The sequence below is a fragment of the Trichosurus vulpecula genome, chromosome 7, assembly GCF_011100635.1.
Source record: "Trichosurus vulpecula isolate mTriVul1 chromosome 7, mTriVul1.pri, whole genome shotgun sequence".
In the NCBI taxonomy this organism is placed as follows: Eukaryota; Metazoa; Chordata; class Mammalia; order Diprotodontia; family Phalangeridae; genus Trichosurus; species Trichosurus vulpecula.
In genome coordinates this window covers 168944461-168958298 of record NC_050579.1, presented here as the reverse complement: position 1 = coordinate 168958298, position 13838 = coordinate 168944461, and the positions used below count along the sequence as shown (strand labels likewise).

General features: G+C 40.4%; 2 protein-coding genes across 2 annotated transcripts in view; both read right to left on the bottom strand.

The window, feature by feature from the left end:
• Nucleotides 1-13838, bottom strand: part of ASCC3 (activating signal cointegrator 1 complex subunit 3) — a 399622-nt gene that overhangs the window by 226637 nt on the left and 159147 nt on the right. The window lies entirely within an intron of this gene.
• On the bottom strand, nucleotides 2539-4419 carry LOC118857274 (procollagen galactosyltransferase 1-like). Its single transcript, XM_036767946.1, is given in 3 exon segments — nucleotides 2539-3379; nucleotides 3381-3597; nucleotides 3600-4419. Coding segments are annotated over 3 exon segments (1878 nt in total).

Here is a 13838-nt window from a genome sequence, read left to right as displayed (position 1 = left end):
TTATAATCATTATAAAAGTTATTTATATCATAAAACACTGATATAGCTCTTTTAAGGTTTAAGAAATGCTCTGCTCACAGATATTACCACTGTTATCAGATGAGGAGAGAAGCTGAATGACATAATTACACAATTAATAAGTACCCAGGGTAGGAAATAAAAACCATGATGCTTGAGTTCAATCATCTTTCTATTACACATGCAGTGGTATTACCAATTAGATGGTAATCTTGAATCTGGTAGCATCCAGTATCTAGTAGAATCTAGTATCCTATACTAATAAATAGGACATAGACAACCTAGAAATACAAGCCACATTCATAAGCAACTTAAACTTTTAGTTGTCCATATATAACAGCTCTTAGCAGACACAAGAGAAAGGCACATCAACTGAAATAGCCTTTAAAAAAAAAACAAAGGTAAAGTTGAAAACAAAAAAATAAATGAATAATTTTTAGAAGACCACTAAACTAACCCCCCCCCAAAGAAAACAACATAAGTAAAAATGAATATTTGCTGGATACTAGCACAATTTACCTTCAATACTCTTTAAACAAGTCCTCTGCTTTTTCTGGGAGAAAATGGAACCTTACGATAAGACTGCTTCTCTTGGTTAGAAGCCTCTTGGGAAACTCTCAGCTTTCACTGCTTTGATGGTGCTTTGCATGTATCTGGGGGCTCCAGGAAAGAGTTTGCTATTTAACCTCCATCTCTGTGGTACTTATAGCCTTCTACTTCTATTAAAAGTCATGTACAATAGTTAGAAAAATGCTGGATATGGACTTAGAATGACCCACATTTGAGTCTTCACTCTGTTTTTTACTACATGTGTAATTTGAAAGTCACTTAACCTCTCTCTCATAGTTTCTTCATTTGTAAAAGGAAGAGGAGGAACTAGTTGGCCTTTAAGATCCTTTTCCCCTCTAAATCTATGATCTCATGATCACTATCAGAACTAAATGTATAACATTTTACTCCATTATGAAATACAATTCCTGATATTTGCTCTTTCAGTGTTTATTCATTTACTCAAACTTAAGGGGCAAGGTCATATAGGCTCAGGCCAATGACTTCGGTTCCATGATTTTTCTATTGACTATTAAGCCTTTTGATCTCTTGGTCTTTTTTTTTTTTTTGCAAGAAAGCAATTTTTTTTTTTAAAAAAATTTACAGAAACATCAAAACATTTACAAAAACAATGTACAAAAAAAATTACTTGCAATAAAAGCAAATAATTCCCAGCCTAACACTGTTTCATCTGGGCTGACAGGAAGATAAGGTGGGAGTAGGAGTGGGGGACTTGTAGCAAGGCACACCAGGCGCCTCAAAAAGAAGGGCTATATGGCCAGAAGGCCAAGAAGAACATCAGACTCCGAATCCCTGGTGATTGATGGGTCAAGTAGCTAACAGAGAGATTAAGAGAAGAAACAGGGCAAACAATCTAGTCCATCCCCCAAGAAGGAGACCTTTGAAACCAGTAGAGTAAGGCAGTCTGCACTGACAGTCTGCTGTGAACACCTCACCCCGCTGAGTTGGCTGACAGCAGAGAGAAAAGGGTAGACAGCCCACTGGAAGTAAAAGATGAACGTGTTCCATAATTAAGGAAGCCAAAGGGAACGCTGGATCATAGAACTGAAAGTTAGAAAGGATCTCAGACATCAGCAATGATAAGACCAATTTTCCCCATTAAGTAGAAATTAAATTTTAGGTTAAGATCACTTAATTTTGGTCATATGCTGACAATGTCACCATAAATCCATGAGGGCAGAAGGGGTGAGAAGGTGCTACTGCCCAGAGCCCTCGCCCAGAGGGGGCCCCTATAGCCATGCTGCCAGCTGCAAGGCCTACGGAACAACTCCCTCATCTCAGAGCAGCCCAGTCATCCCTCCATATGCATCTATAATACCTGAGCCAGACCAAAAGGGTCACCTGAGTAATGGTGAATGCTAGGGCAGAAAATCAGGCTGACAGGCCAGTGTGCTGATGGTCCTCGGGGGGACAAAACCTGGCTAAAATATTTGGCTTTCTGACCTTCAGAAAATCTCTAGGGCTGGAAGAACTCCTGGCAGACACTGGTGGAAATGAGGTGCTTGCTGCAGTCTAGGGAAAGCCCTGTTCCCACTGATTGCTCAGAAGCTGAGTGGTTTCTGGTTTTTCTGGTGTGAGAAACCTCAACAAGACAGATTTTTTAAAATACCTCAAACTTCTTCTCAGGCAGCTTCTTCCAGGTCCTCAGGAAAACACATTCTCCAGCAGGGCACACTGCAGGATTAATCAGTCGTGTACTTATTAAGATCCCACTGTGTGCCCATGCTACCATGCTTCCCCCAAACTGAGCAGGGGGCTCTTCTTATAATCTTGGCATAGGTCTCCCCAGAGCCTGAGGTGCCAGTGGGGTGAGGTTCTGGTGACAGGTTCTCCTTCCCTGTGGCCTGGGCCCTGCTCTTGCTCCTGTGCTCCCTCCCTCCCTGCTGTGCCCACCCCTGCTCCCAACAGATGCCAGGCCCTCGGGGCTTCTGAGACACAACTCTGGTCGGATCACAGCTTATCCCGGGCTGTTCTGTCAAGGGGGGACTGTAAGACATCCGAATTCTTGGCCTCCTTGCTTAGCTCCTGCTGCTCCTTCATTTTCTTGGACTTGGCTCGATCCCAGTCTGTCTTCACCTTTTCATTATTCCACACAACCGAGGTCTCTGTGTCACTGATGTAGCCATCATCCCCTGTGTAATGAGTGGGGTACACAAGAAGGGGCTCCACCGAGAAGGCCAGCAGGTCCCGCTTCTCAAAGTGTTCTTTGTAATCAGAGACTGGGTGTTTATCAAACATCACCGGCAGGAACTCATCCACTGGGAGCATCTTGGAGAGAGGCTGGGCAGCCAGTAGTTTCTGTGCTCCCTGGAGGGAGATGACATAGGCCAGGGTCCAGTAGGAATAGTCAGCCTCTACCAGGTTCCGAACATGCGGCACTGCCTTCTCTGGGTGCTCCACTTGCATCCGCTTCCTGCCCACATAGATCAGGTCCCACTCCAGACCTTCTTCCTCGATGTCATACATGAGATTCATCAGGCGCCTTTTGAAGAAAATCTCAAAACGGAGGTCATCCTCGAACACAAGAGATTTCTCCAGCCCTCGCTCCACAACCTCCTTCCAGATTTGGTGGTGACTAAGAAAGCAGCCCAACTCCCCCTTGGTGAGTGGGCGGCCATGGTAGGGGTCCTGATAACCTGGCAGCATCCGAATCCCTAGTGCTTCCACTTGGCTTGTGTTCATGGCTCTTCCATCTATTGCATCAACAATTTTGCATTCAATCTCTTGTTCATAGAGAGTCCTCAGCATACGCTCACGTTTGTCCAGTCGACGCTTAAGATTAATCATGAAGCCCGTCAAAGCCCATCTTATCAGGTACCTTGGCCTGGACAGAGGTAAAATGTGAAGGTTCCACTGGGGGGTACCTTACCATGACCTCAAGCTGGGCATGCATGAAGCTCTCGGCCTCATCTCGCAGGGAGCTGTGGGCCCTCAGTGGCACTGGGAGGAAGCCGTAGACCTCCTTGTTACAGACAAACATCTGCACTTCTGCTTGCTTACAGGAGAAGCAAAGACGATGATGTCATCGAAGGACCAGGTGTAATCAGGATGTGGGGGGTAGAAGGAGAGCTCCTGGGAGGCCTCTTTCCGTAGGTCTATCAGAAAGGTGGAGTGCACCATGGGAACAGCAAAGCAGCCACGGCGATCCCGCCTCCTGATGGGTATGTATGCAGGTGTTCGTTTATAATAGCCCTGAGAAGTCATCCCACACCAGAAATTGGAATAGGCAGCTCTGGAGTCCAACATGGGAGCCACAACTGTCTTGTTCTCTGCGATCAGCAGAGACAGAGTGTCTGGGTTTATCAGAAGATTATCTGCATCCAGAAACAGGATGTAGTCTGCCCACATATCCCGAGCTGATTTCAGGGCAGCCTGTCTGAGCTTCATCACATGCTCATAGCGAGAACTGGACCAGTGCTTGGGGCCGTCCTCATCGGGGTAGGACCTCGGCTCCTCCATGGGCCGCCACTCCACGTAGTGGTACAAGCTCTTCACGCCCACCAGCCACTCCCGCAGCACTGCCGAGGTGTTGTCCACGTTGTGGTCCGTGGCCACCCATAGCGCGGTCCAGTCCCGCGGGTGCCGCAGCCTCTCCAGGGCGCCCAGGGTCGAGGGCAGCGAGTGGGCCGAATTCCGAGCGATGAGCGCGATGAGGACCCGCGGCGCCTGCAGGGAAGACTCGGGGCTCCAGCGCTCCTCCGGGAAGTAGGCGGCAGCTCGGCCCGGGCCCCGCAGGAGCAGCACGGCGGCGGCACAGAGTGCCAGGCCCAGCAGGCGCGGGGCCCGGGGGCTAGAATTCCGGCTCCGGCTCCTGGCCCAGGTTGTGCCCATGGCGAGAGAACCTTGCCTGTCCTGACCACTGCTGCCCGCCGCCTCGCCTTTAAGACGCCTTTCCGCCCTCCGACCGCCGCGCTCCACACACAGCCCAGCCCAGGACTGCCCAACCCAGGCCAGTCCCCGCCAGCCCCGCCACGGCGATTCCCCGAGAAGCTCTCGGCCCACTCCGTGTGAACTTAGCGCCTAGATCCGGCCTTAAAGCTCTCTTGGTCTTTTTAATTCTACCATTTTTTTCTAGGGTAGAAAATGTAGTGTGAAAGTCTAGTATTCCAGCATCAGTTCTTTCACTTAAATGATGTAACTTTGGGGAAAGCATAATCTTTTTTGCTGTTTTTCCACATTTGTAAAATTAGAGAGCTGAACTAGATAAACTTTACAGTATGTGATCTACCACATAAATGCTGTAACTGTACTCATCATATCATAAAAAGAGCTTGGCAAAATGTTCATTAAGGATCATGACAGTGTAAACTTTAAAGTTAAAAGGTGGGTGGCATTGTTAAGGTCCCAAGATAAAACCTGGAATTCTGTGTAGACTAAGATACCCTTCAATGTCCCTCTAATACTCATTTCACCATTTTCTTTTTATCATTGTGTTTGAAAGGTTTCTTTAGGCAGTGAGTCAAACCCATGATACATACATTAGCAGCAGGAACATGGACTATCATGTCTTTGAGATTCCCGTTCAGCTCCAGGAAAACCCATTTCTTTTTAACTTTCCAGTCCTAACACTTATATAGTTCCTTGAATGTGAAATTCCAATGGCTTTCTCTGTACTTTTACATTGACTGTCCATCACTTATGGAATATTTATCTACTTCTTAAAACCCCTAGCTTCCTTTAAGACTCATATCAAATACTACTTTCTACCAAAGGCCTTTTTTGATCCCCTCCCCCCCCCCAGTTAATAATATAATTTAATCCAGATAATTTAATCTAAAGTATGAATTTGCAAGTGAGATACTAGAGAAGTTCCTTGAGAGAAGGCATTGTTTCATTTTTGATTCCGTATCCTTAGACTCTAACATAGTAACCAATATAAAAGGCATTTAATAAATGCTAGCCTACTGATTAGGCAGCTAGGTGGCAAAGTGGATAGAGTGGCAGGCCTAAAGTCAGAAAAGACTCATCTTCCTGAGTTCAAATCTGGCCTCAAGACACTGACTCACTGTGTGATCTTGGGCAAATCACTTACCCCTGTTTGCCTCAGTTCTTCATCTATAAAATGAGTTGGAGAAGGAAATGACGCCAAATGGTGTCACAAAGAGTCAGACACAACTAAAGCGACTGAAAAACAGGCTTATCGACTCATAGAGATGGATTATGCAGTATGAAAGCATATATTTATATTATATAAATAATTCCAATGGGGAGCACTATGGTTGGGTCTTAAAGTTAGGAATAGCTTAGTTTGAATCCTGCCTCAGAAAAGTAAACTTACTAGCTGTGTAATCTGGGGTAAAATCACTTAATCTCTCAACTTTCCTTATTAGTAAAATGGAAATAATAATAGCACCTCACCAGGCTGGTGTTAGAATAAAAAGGAAAATCTAAAGAAAGCCCTTTGCAAACTGTACAGAACTATATTAGCAGCTAGTATTCCTTACTGTTGCAGCTACCACTACCACCATCACCAGTACAACAGAATTCTCAATGCCTCCAAAAATTCTCTAAAATTATCAGTTACTAGTGATTTGCCAATCTGCATTAGTAGAGGGAATTTCTACACTGAGGATTTTCTAAACAATGAAATGCTAGGTCTGTCCCCTGACCTTGCTGAATTTGCAGCTGGGAACTGTGGATAAGGTTCCATCTACAAGAAAAACATTTCATGAAAGAAAGACTGTAATAAAAGGGAATCATATTTGGGAGCTTATTGCTTTCTACAGCTAATTTCTATGAGAAATAATTGTAGATAATGGAGGAAGAAGCACCCAGTTGTTGACAAGGAAAAAACCATATTCTTTATTAACTATTACTTTTCTTTCTTTCCATTAATAGGAAGCATATGAAGAGTACTTGAGGCAAAGCTTAACTGCTTTTTATTAAAGAGTATCTCAAAAACTAAAGAACAAAACTCAATTACGATGTGATCTGAGAAAGCTACCCAGCTCAAAATAGAATAGGATTAGACTTTTTAATAAAAATCTTGAAAGCAGATAATTCTAACATTGATTTATATATAGAACTGAGAGACCAATATATTATCATGCCAATTTAATCACTCTTCTGAATTGTGAAGTAGGCAAGTTCAAAAACAGAAACTAAAAGTTAAAAGCAATTCTGAATCCCAATAGTAACATACTTTGTTCTAGAATTGTTTTGAATATATGCTTATAAAAACCATCTCCAGGAAACTTTCTATGTGGCTCAAAATAACAGAACAAAAAAGAAAATCTGGAAGATGTAATGAAACTTATTTATTAAAACCCTACTATGTGAAGAGAACTGTGCAAAGAAATAGGTAGGCTAAAAAAAATTAAATGAGATACATAGATTTTCTACTTCACCAGAGGGATACGACACATGTAATTACAAGACTGTATTGTACAGAATCACTGAGCTGTGGCAGTTATCAGACTTCTCAACTCACATACACCAAAGACAATGAAACAGGTCAGTGGGAAAACTGCTGGATCTGGGTGAGGTAAGTGTGAGGTTCAGCTGCAGCCCCAGGGAGGTGAAGGTGGCTACAGCAGTGGCAGTGGCAGTGGCTGCTTCTGGAGCCCCAAGCACAGATGGTGGGGAGAGAATCAAGCAGCTGATCAGAGCTGGTGTATAGAGATTGCTTCGTTGGCACTGAGGCAAGGTTCTCTTGCTTTGCCCTGCATAGATCTGGGTCAAGGTCATGGTTGGTGGTTTTTGGAAGAGGAGGAGCATTGGTGTGGCAAAGCTTTGTGGTGGCTACGGAGAGGAAGTCCTCCTGGTGGTTACAAGGCAGAAAGAAGTGCCTGCACTCACAGAACAGAGCACAGGCCAGGAGAGGAGTATCATACTACCTCAGAATAGAAGTAGCTCTGAAAACAACAGTGCAAAACTCCTGAAGCTTGGGATAAAGCACTCTCCACTGGGAAAGCAGTCACACACTGACAAAAAGCTCAAAAGACAAGTAATTGGCTGGGAAAATGAGCAAGCAGCATAAAAGGACTCAGACTATAGAATCTTTCTTTGGTGATAAGATCAAAACATACAGCCAAAAGAAGTAAAGAAAGTCAAAGATCTTACATCAAAAGCCTCCAAGAAAAATATGAATTGGTCTCAGGCCATGGAAGAGCTCAAAAAGGATTTGGAAAATCAAGTAAGAGAAATAGAGGAAAAATTGGGAAGAGAAATGAGAGTGATGCAAGAAAATCATGAAAAACGAATCAACGACTTGTTAAATGAGACCCAAAAAAATACTGAATGAAATAACACGTTAAGAAATAGACTAACCCAAATGACAAAAGAGCTCCAAAAAGCATGAGGAGAATGCCTTAAAAGGCAGAATTAGTCAAATGGAAAAGGAGGTCCAAAAGACTACTGAAGAAAATACTGCCTTAAAAATTAGAATGGAGGGGCAGCTACATGGTGCAGTGAGTAGAGCACCAACCCTGGAGTCAGGAGGACCTGAGTTCAAATCCAGCCTCAGACACGTGACACATTTACTAGCCATGGGACCTTGGGCAAGTCACTTAACCCCAATTGCCCTGCCTTCCCCCACCCCCCCCCCCAAAATAATTAGAATGGAGCAAGTGGAAGCTAGTGACTTTATGAGAAATCAAGAAATTATAAAACAGAACCAAAAGAATGAAAAAATGGAAGACAATATGAACTATCTCATTGGAAAAACCACTGACCTGGAGAACAGATCCAGGAGAGATAATTTAAAAATGATTGGACTACCTGAAAGTCATGATCAAAAAAAGAGCCTAGACATCATCTTCCAAAAAATTATCAAGGAAAACTACCCTGATATTCTAGAACCAGACGGTAAAATAGAAATTGAAAGAATCTACCAATCACCTCTTGAAAAAGATATCAAAAAGAAAACTCCTAGGAATGTTGTAGCCAAATTCCAGAGTTCCCAGGTCAAGGAGAAAATATTGCAAGCAGCCAGAAAGAAACAATTTGAGTATTGTGGAAATACAATCAGGATAATACAAGATCTAGCAGTTTCTACTTAAGAGACTGAAGGTCTTAGAATATGATATTCCAGAGGTCAAAGGAGCTAGGATTAAAAACAAGAATCACCTACCCAGCAAAAAGAAATATAATACTAATAATACTCCAGGGCAAAATATGGACTTTCAATAAAATAAAGGACTTTCAAGCATTCTTGATGAAAAGACCAGAACTGAATCGAAAATCTGACTTTCAAATACAAAAATCAAGAGAAGCATGAAAAGGTAAACAGGAAAGACAAATCATAAGGGACTTACAAAATTTGAACCGTTTTGTTTACATTCCTACATGGAAATATGATATTTGTAATTCATTGAGACCTTTCTTAGTATTAGGGTAGTTGAAGGGAATATACATATATATAGACAGAGAGCACAGGGTGAGTTGAATATGAAGGGATGATATTTAAAAAAATAAAATTAAGGGATGAGAGAGGAACATATTGGGAGAAGGAGAAAGGCAGAGATAGAATGGGATAAATTATCTCACATAAAAGTGGCAAGAAAAAGCAGTTATAATGGAAAGGAAGAGGGGTAAGGTGAAAGGGAATGAGTGAATCTTGCTCTCATCAGATTTGTTTTAAGGAGGGAATAACATACACATTCAAGCTGGTATCTTACCCTACAGCAAAGTAGGGGGGAAGTGGATAAGGGGGGTAGAGATGATAGAAAGGAGGGCAGATTTGGGTAGGAGGTAGTCAAAAGCAAACACTTTTGAAAAGAGACAGGGTCAAGGGAGAAAAGTGAATAAAGGGGGACAGGATATGACGGAGGGAAATATAATAAGTCTTTCACAACATGACTGTTGTGGAAGTGTTTTGCATATTGATACATGTGTGGCCTATGTTGACTTACTTGCCTTCTCAAGGAGGGTGGGTGGGGAGGGAAGAAGGGAGAGAACTTGGAACTCAAAGTTCTAAAAATAAATGTTTAAAAAAAAAGTTGTTTTTACATGCAACTGGAAAATAAGATATACAGGCAATGGGGTATAAAAATTTATCTTGCCCTACAAGAAAGTAAGGGGAAAAGCGATGGGGGGGGGGGGGGCAGTGGGGTGATAGAAGGGAAGGCAGACTGAGGGAAAGGGCAATCAGAATTTATGCCATCTTAGGGTGGGGGGGAGGGTAGAAATGGGGAGAAAATTTGTCACTCAAAATCTTGTGGAAATCAATGCTGAAAACTAAAAATATTTTTTAAAAAAAGATTGTGTAAAAAAAGGAATATGTGAGGTTAGGGAGAGAAAGTCACTTTTATCTGAGGTGTGGGTTGGATATCAGGGAGAGGATATCCTTTAAGTTCAAAGGATACACAAAGAGAGGCTCAATTGGCTCAAAGACTCTTACGGTATTTGCTTCCAATCATAAGATTTCACATTTACATATGGTATTATAATTTATAAAGCATTTTTAACAACGTATGTCTTAATACCCTCACAGTAATTCTGTAATGGAGAAGTACAAGCATTATTATTCCCATCTCATAAATGAGTAAACTAAGACTTAGAAGCACTAAGGTTTAATATCATATGTCATATAAGTATTAGAGCCCATACTTGGACCCAGCTGTCTGACCACAAACCTAGCAATCTTTTTTATCATATGACATTGCTTCTCATAGACATGAATAAAAATGAAGAATAATTAAGGACCTGTTTAGTCCTTGAGAAAAGCAAGATTTATCAGGCAAACTACTATAATGGAGACTAGTGCAAGTTGAAAAGGCGAGATAGGAATCTACAGGCACAGAAAAAGTTATAATAATTACAGATGCAGTTTTTACAGTTCTGTAGTTATACTTATCATAATTCTGACAGATAATTGGCCAGCTGAACATTAATTCAAAGAGAGGAAGTGTAGTGTTTGGGGTGGAGAGGGGAGAGATGAGAGTATTTGAGAACGGTGTCCAAAGCTGCTATGGTAATAAGTAAAGAGAGTAAAGTTAATTAAGTAGATAATATTATAAAGCCTCCATATTTAAAGTTTCTTAGATCCACTCCTCCAAAATTTTACCATGGAAGATTCTCACACCAAGATTATTTAAGTGACAATCATTTATTAGGAAGAAAATCTCTACCATGGTTAAAGCAACTGTAACTTGTACCATCATCAAGGGATATTTTCAAAGGCAAGGGCTCATTATAAAACCCATTCCCCCATGATCAATGCTTTAAATAACTGATATTTTAAATTCACTTTGCATTCATCATTGAATCTGGAGAGCACATTTCTCAAAACTGTGCAATTAGGGGAACTATATTATTAGCACACTTACTTCAGAGGTTTTTATAAAACCCAAGTAATGGAATAAAATTTTACAGGCCAAAAAAAAATTTTTTATGACACTAAGGTAAACCCTGAATAGAATTTGAGCTACAAGATCTCTGTGGCTCCTATAAAGATTACTTCTTGGTTCAAAGAAAGAGTAACGGAACACACACACACACACACACACACACACACACACACACACACACACAATTTGTAGTGGCAATTTTTGTGATGGCAAAGAATTGGAAACTAAGGTAGTGTCTATCATTTGGGGAATGGCTGAACAATTTATGGCATACGAATGTGATGGAACACCACCGTGTCATAAAAAATCAAAAAGGGAATGATTTTGGGGAAACCTGGGAAGACATGCATGAATTGATGCAAAGTGAAGTGAGCAGTACCAGAACAATTTATATGACAAAACTATTATAAAGTCAAACTCTGAAAGACTTAGGAATGCTTATCATACAATGACCAAGCACAAATCCAAAAGACTCATGATGAAACACTGTACCCACCAGATAAAGAGGTAATGGGCTTAGAGTACACGCTGAGGCATTTTTTTTATGTTTATAATGGGTTTGTTTTTGTTATGTTCTCAATGGAGGGAAGAGGGAAAATAAATTTTAAAAACCCCAAGATAATATATTGTCTGGAAACATGAAAATCCTACTTTGATTCTGATAAAGTATCAATGAAAAGCTGTTGAAGCAGAAATAAACTGAGGCTTGTCAACATTAATGCCAGATAATTTTGCCATATCTAGTTTGTATAGACCCAGTCAAAAATCTACAATTAGACTACTGAAAACAGTGTAGAAATATTTAGGCAGGATCAGTATTATTTGTTTGGGCTAGATATATGATTATCAGTAACAGATTGTACCCTCTTAAAGCCAACTTCCTCAGGGTGCATAAGGTTAATGGATCTTCCCCAACCTAACAATGAAAACATCAGTTTTTGCCATATAAATTAGCTTGTAGACAAGAGGAACATAATGGGTGATCATTTCCTGCATCCATTTGTACCCTGCGCACTTAGCATAGACTCTGATACATAAATATTTGTTGGCTTGAATTAGGTGTTTTTCTTTTTTAAAAAATTAGGAGGAAGTGATGCTATGTTTTCACATAGGAGGATTAAAAATACTTGTAATGCTAATCGGCACAGACAATTTTGGTAAACTATTATCCACTGTCTGAGAAATATTTATACAATTCCAAGGGCAATCTAAGCTACTGTCTTTCAAAAGCATTTTAGTATGAAAAAAGTCTGCAAGGGAAAGTAATTGACTGTAAGAAATCTCCTAGAGAGTTAAAAATCTGGAAAGGTTCCGGTTTAAATAAATTGTTTTTAATTTCATTATATTTGAAATAAAGTAATTTTTAACTGGCTTGAATATGTAGTAGTTTCCTAACCTTAATGACAGTATTTGCTTCTTAAAAATGTAAAAATTATGAAATTTCTGTTATATGATTATACAGAAAATTAAGCCGTGTAACTGCTGGGTACTTAGATATATATATATAATTTTCAGATGAGTCAGGTCTTTTAAAATTTTATTTTAACATATTTTTGTACAAAACTTTTTGAAGACAAGGCAAAACAGAAGTTATGTACAAATAATAGCTAACATCTATGTAGTGCTTTAAGGCTTGCAAAGCACTTTGCATATGTAACTGATTTTATCCTTATAATCACCCTACTCATTTATCCCTGTTTTTCCAAAAGCAGTTTTCTATCATATGCAAGACAGAATATTCTACTTTAACAATATCTGAGAAATCTAAATTGTTTTATCATAGTAGAATTTTATTTAAAGGACAAGTTGTTGAAAATCACATTCCCGTAAGTAGGAGCTACCAATGAAGAGGCCTAGTATCACAGCAGTGAATTCGGGGAAAAAGGGGGAAAAAGTGTTTTGAACTTTGGTAGCAGGTGCTCTATAGGTATGAACTTCTTTCAGTATTTCCTTTTTTAAGTAGCAACATAATTTTGTTTCAGTTGAGTGCCAAAGGAGTTTCGTTGGTTTTTAAGTGAAAGTGACTTAGAGATGGGAAATGGGGAGGAGGTCTAAATGTTAATTGATTCTTTAATAGAAAAAAAAAACAAACCCAGAACTGTGAAGACTAAGAATCAGAGAATCCTGGTATTAGGAGGACTCTTAGATCATTTAATCCAGGCCTATACAACCTGTGACCTAACAAAGGATTCTGGGTGGCCTGCGAAAAATTTTAGAGGAAAGTGTAGAGGAAATCCTTTGGTGTACTGCAAGCGGCCCGCAGGTCAATGGTTATGCAGGCATCATCTAACCTATGTCCTTCACAAAGTCAAAATAGCCCTCCTACCCCAATGCCCCCAGCTCGAGTTTTACTTAATATAGAGAGAGTGACTTATTGACTTATTGTTAATATTATATTAATTAATTATTATATAAGTCGAGTGACTTATTGTTCTCTAAACACATTTATGGTAGATGAGTAGACAAAGAAATCTGATGAAGACTATCCTGTACCACTACATAACTTTGTTATACAGAATGCTACTTTATAATGGTAGTCATTGCAATGAGGCTACTTATATTCACACAACAGAATTAGGATATAATGAATATTAAAACTGAGACAAAACATTTTAAAGGCCATACCTGGCATAGTCAGTGTAAGGGCAAGCAAAGTGGGACTTTTTGCTGTTTTTTCTTTTGTGTGCTTCTCAGCACTATGGCAATCAAGTGCCTTTGATTGAGTCTTGCCTTTGTTTGAATCAAGAGTCTTTGACTGGAAACAGTATACATACCCTGGAGTGAGGTTTTGCTTCAGGGGCTCATTCACTGGAAGAGTGTTTGTGTGATGTAGTCAGATGAGACTCCGGGTAGCCATTAAGGAGACCCCTTGGCTTTGAAAACCCAGATATTGGTGCTTCTCTCTCTCTGGTACGTATATATTGCTATGGTCAGATGTCTGTTGACTTGTGTTATTTTCTC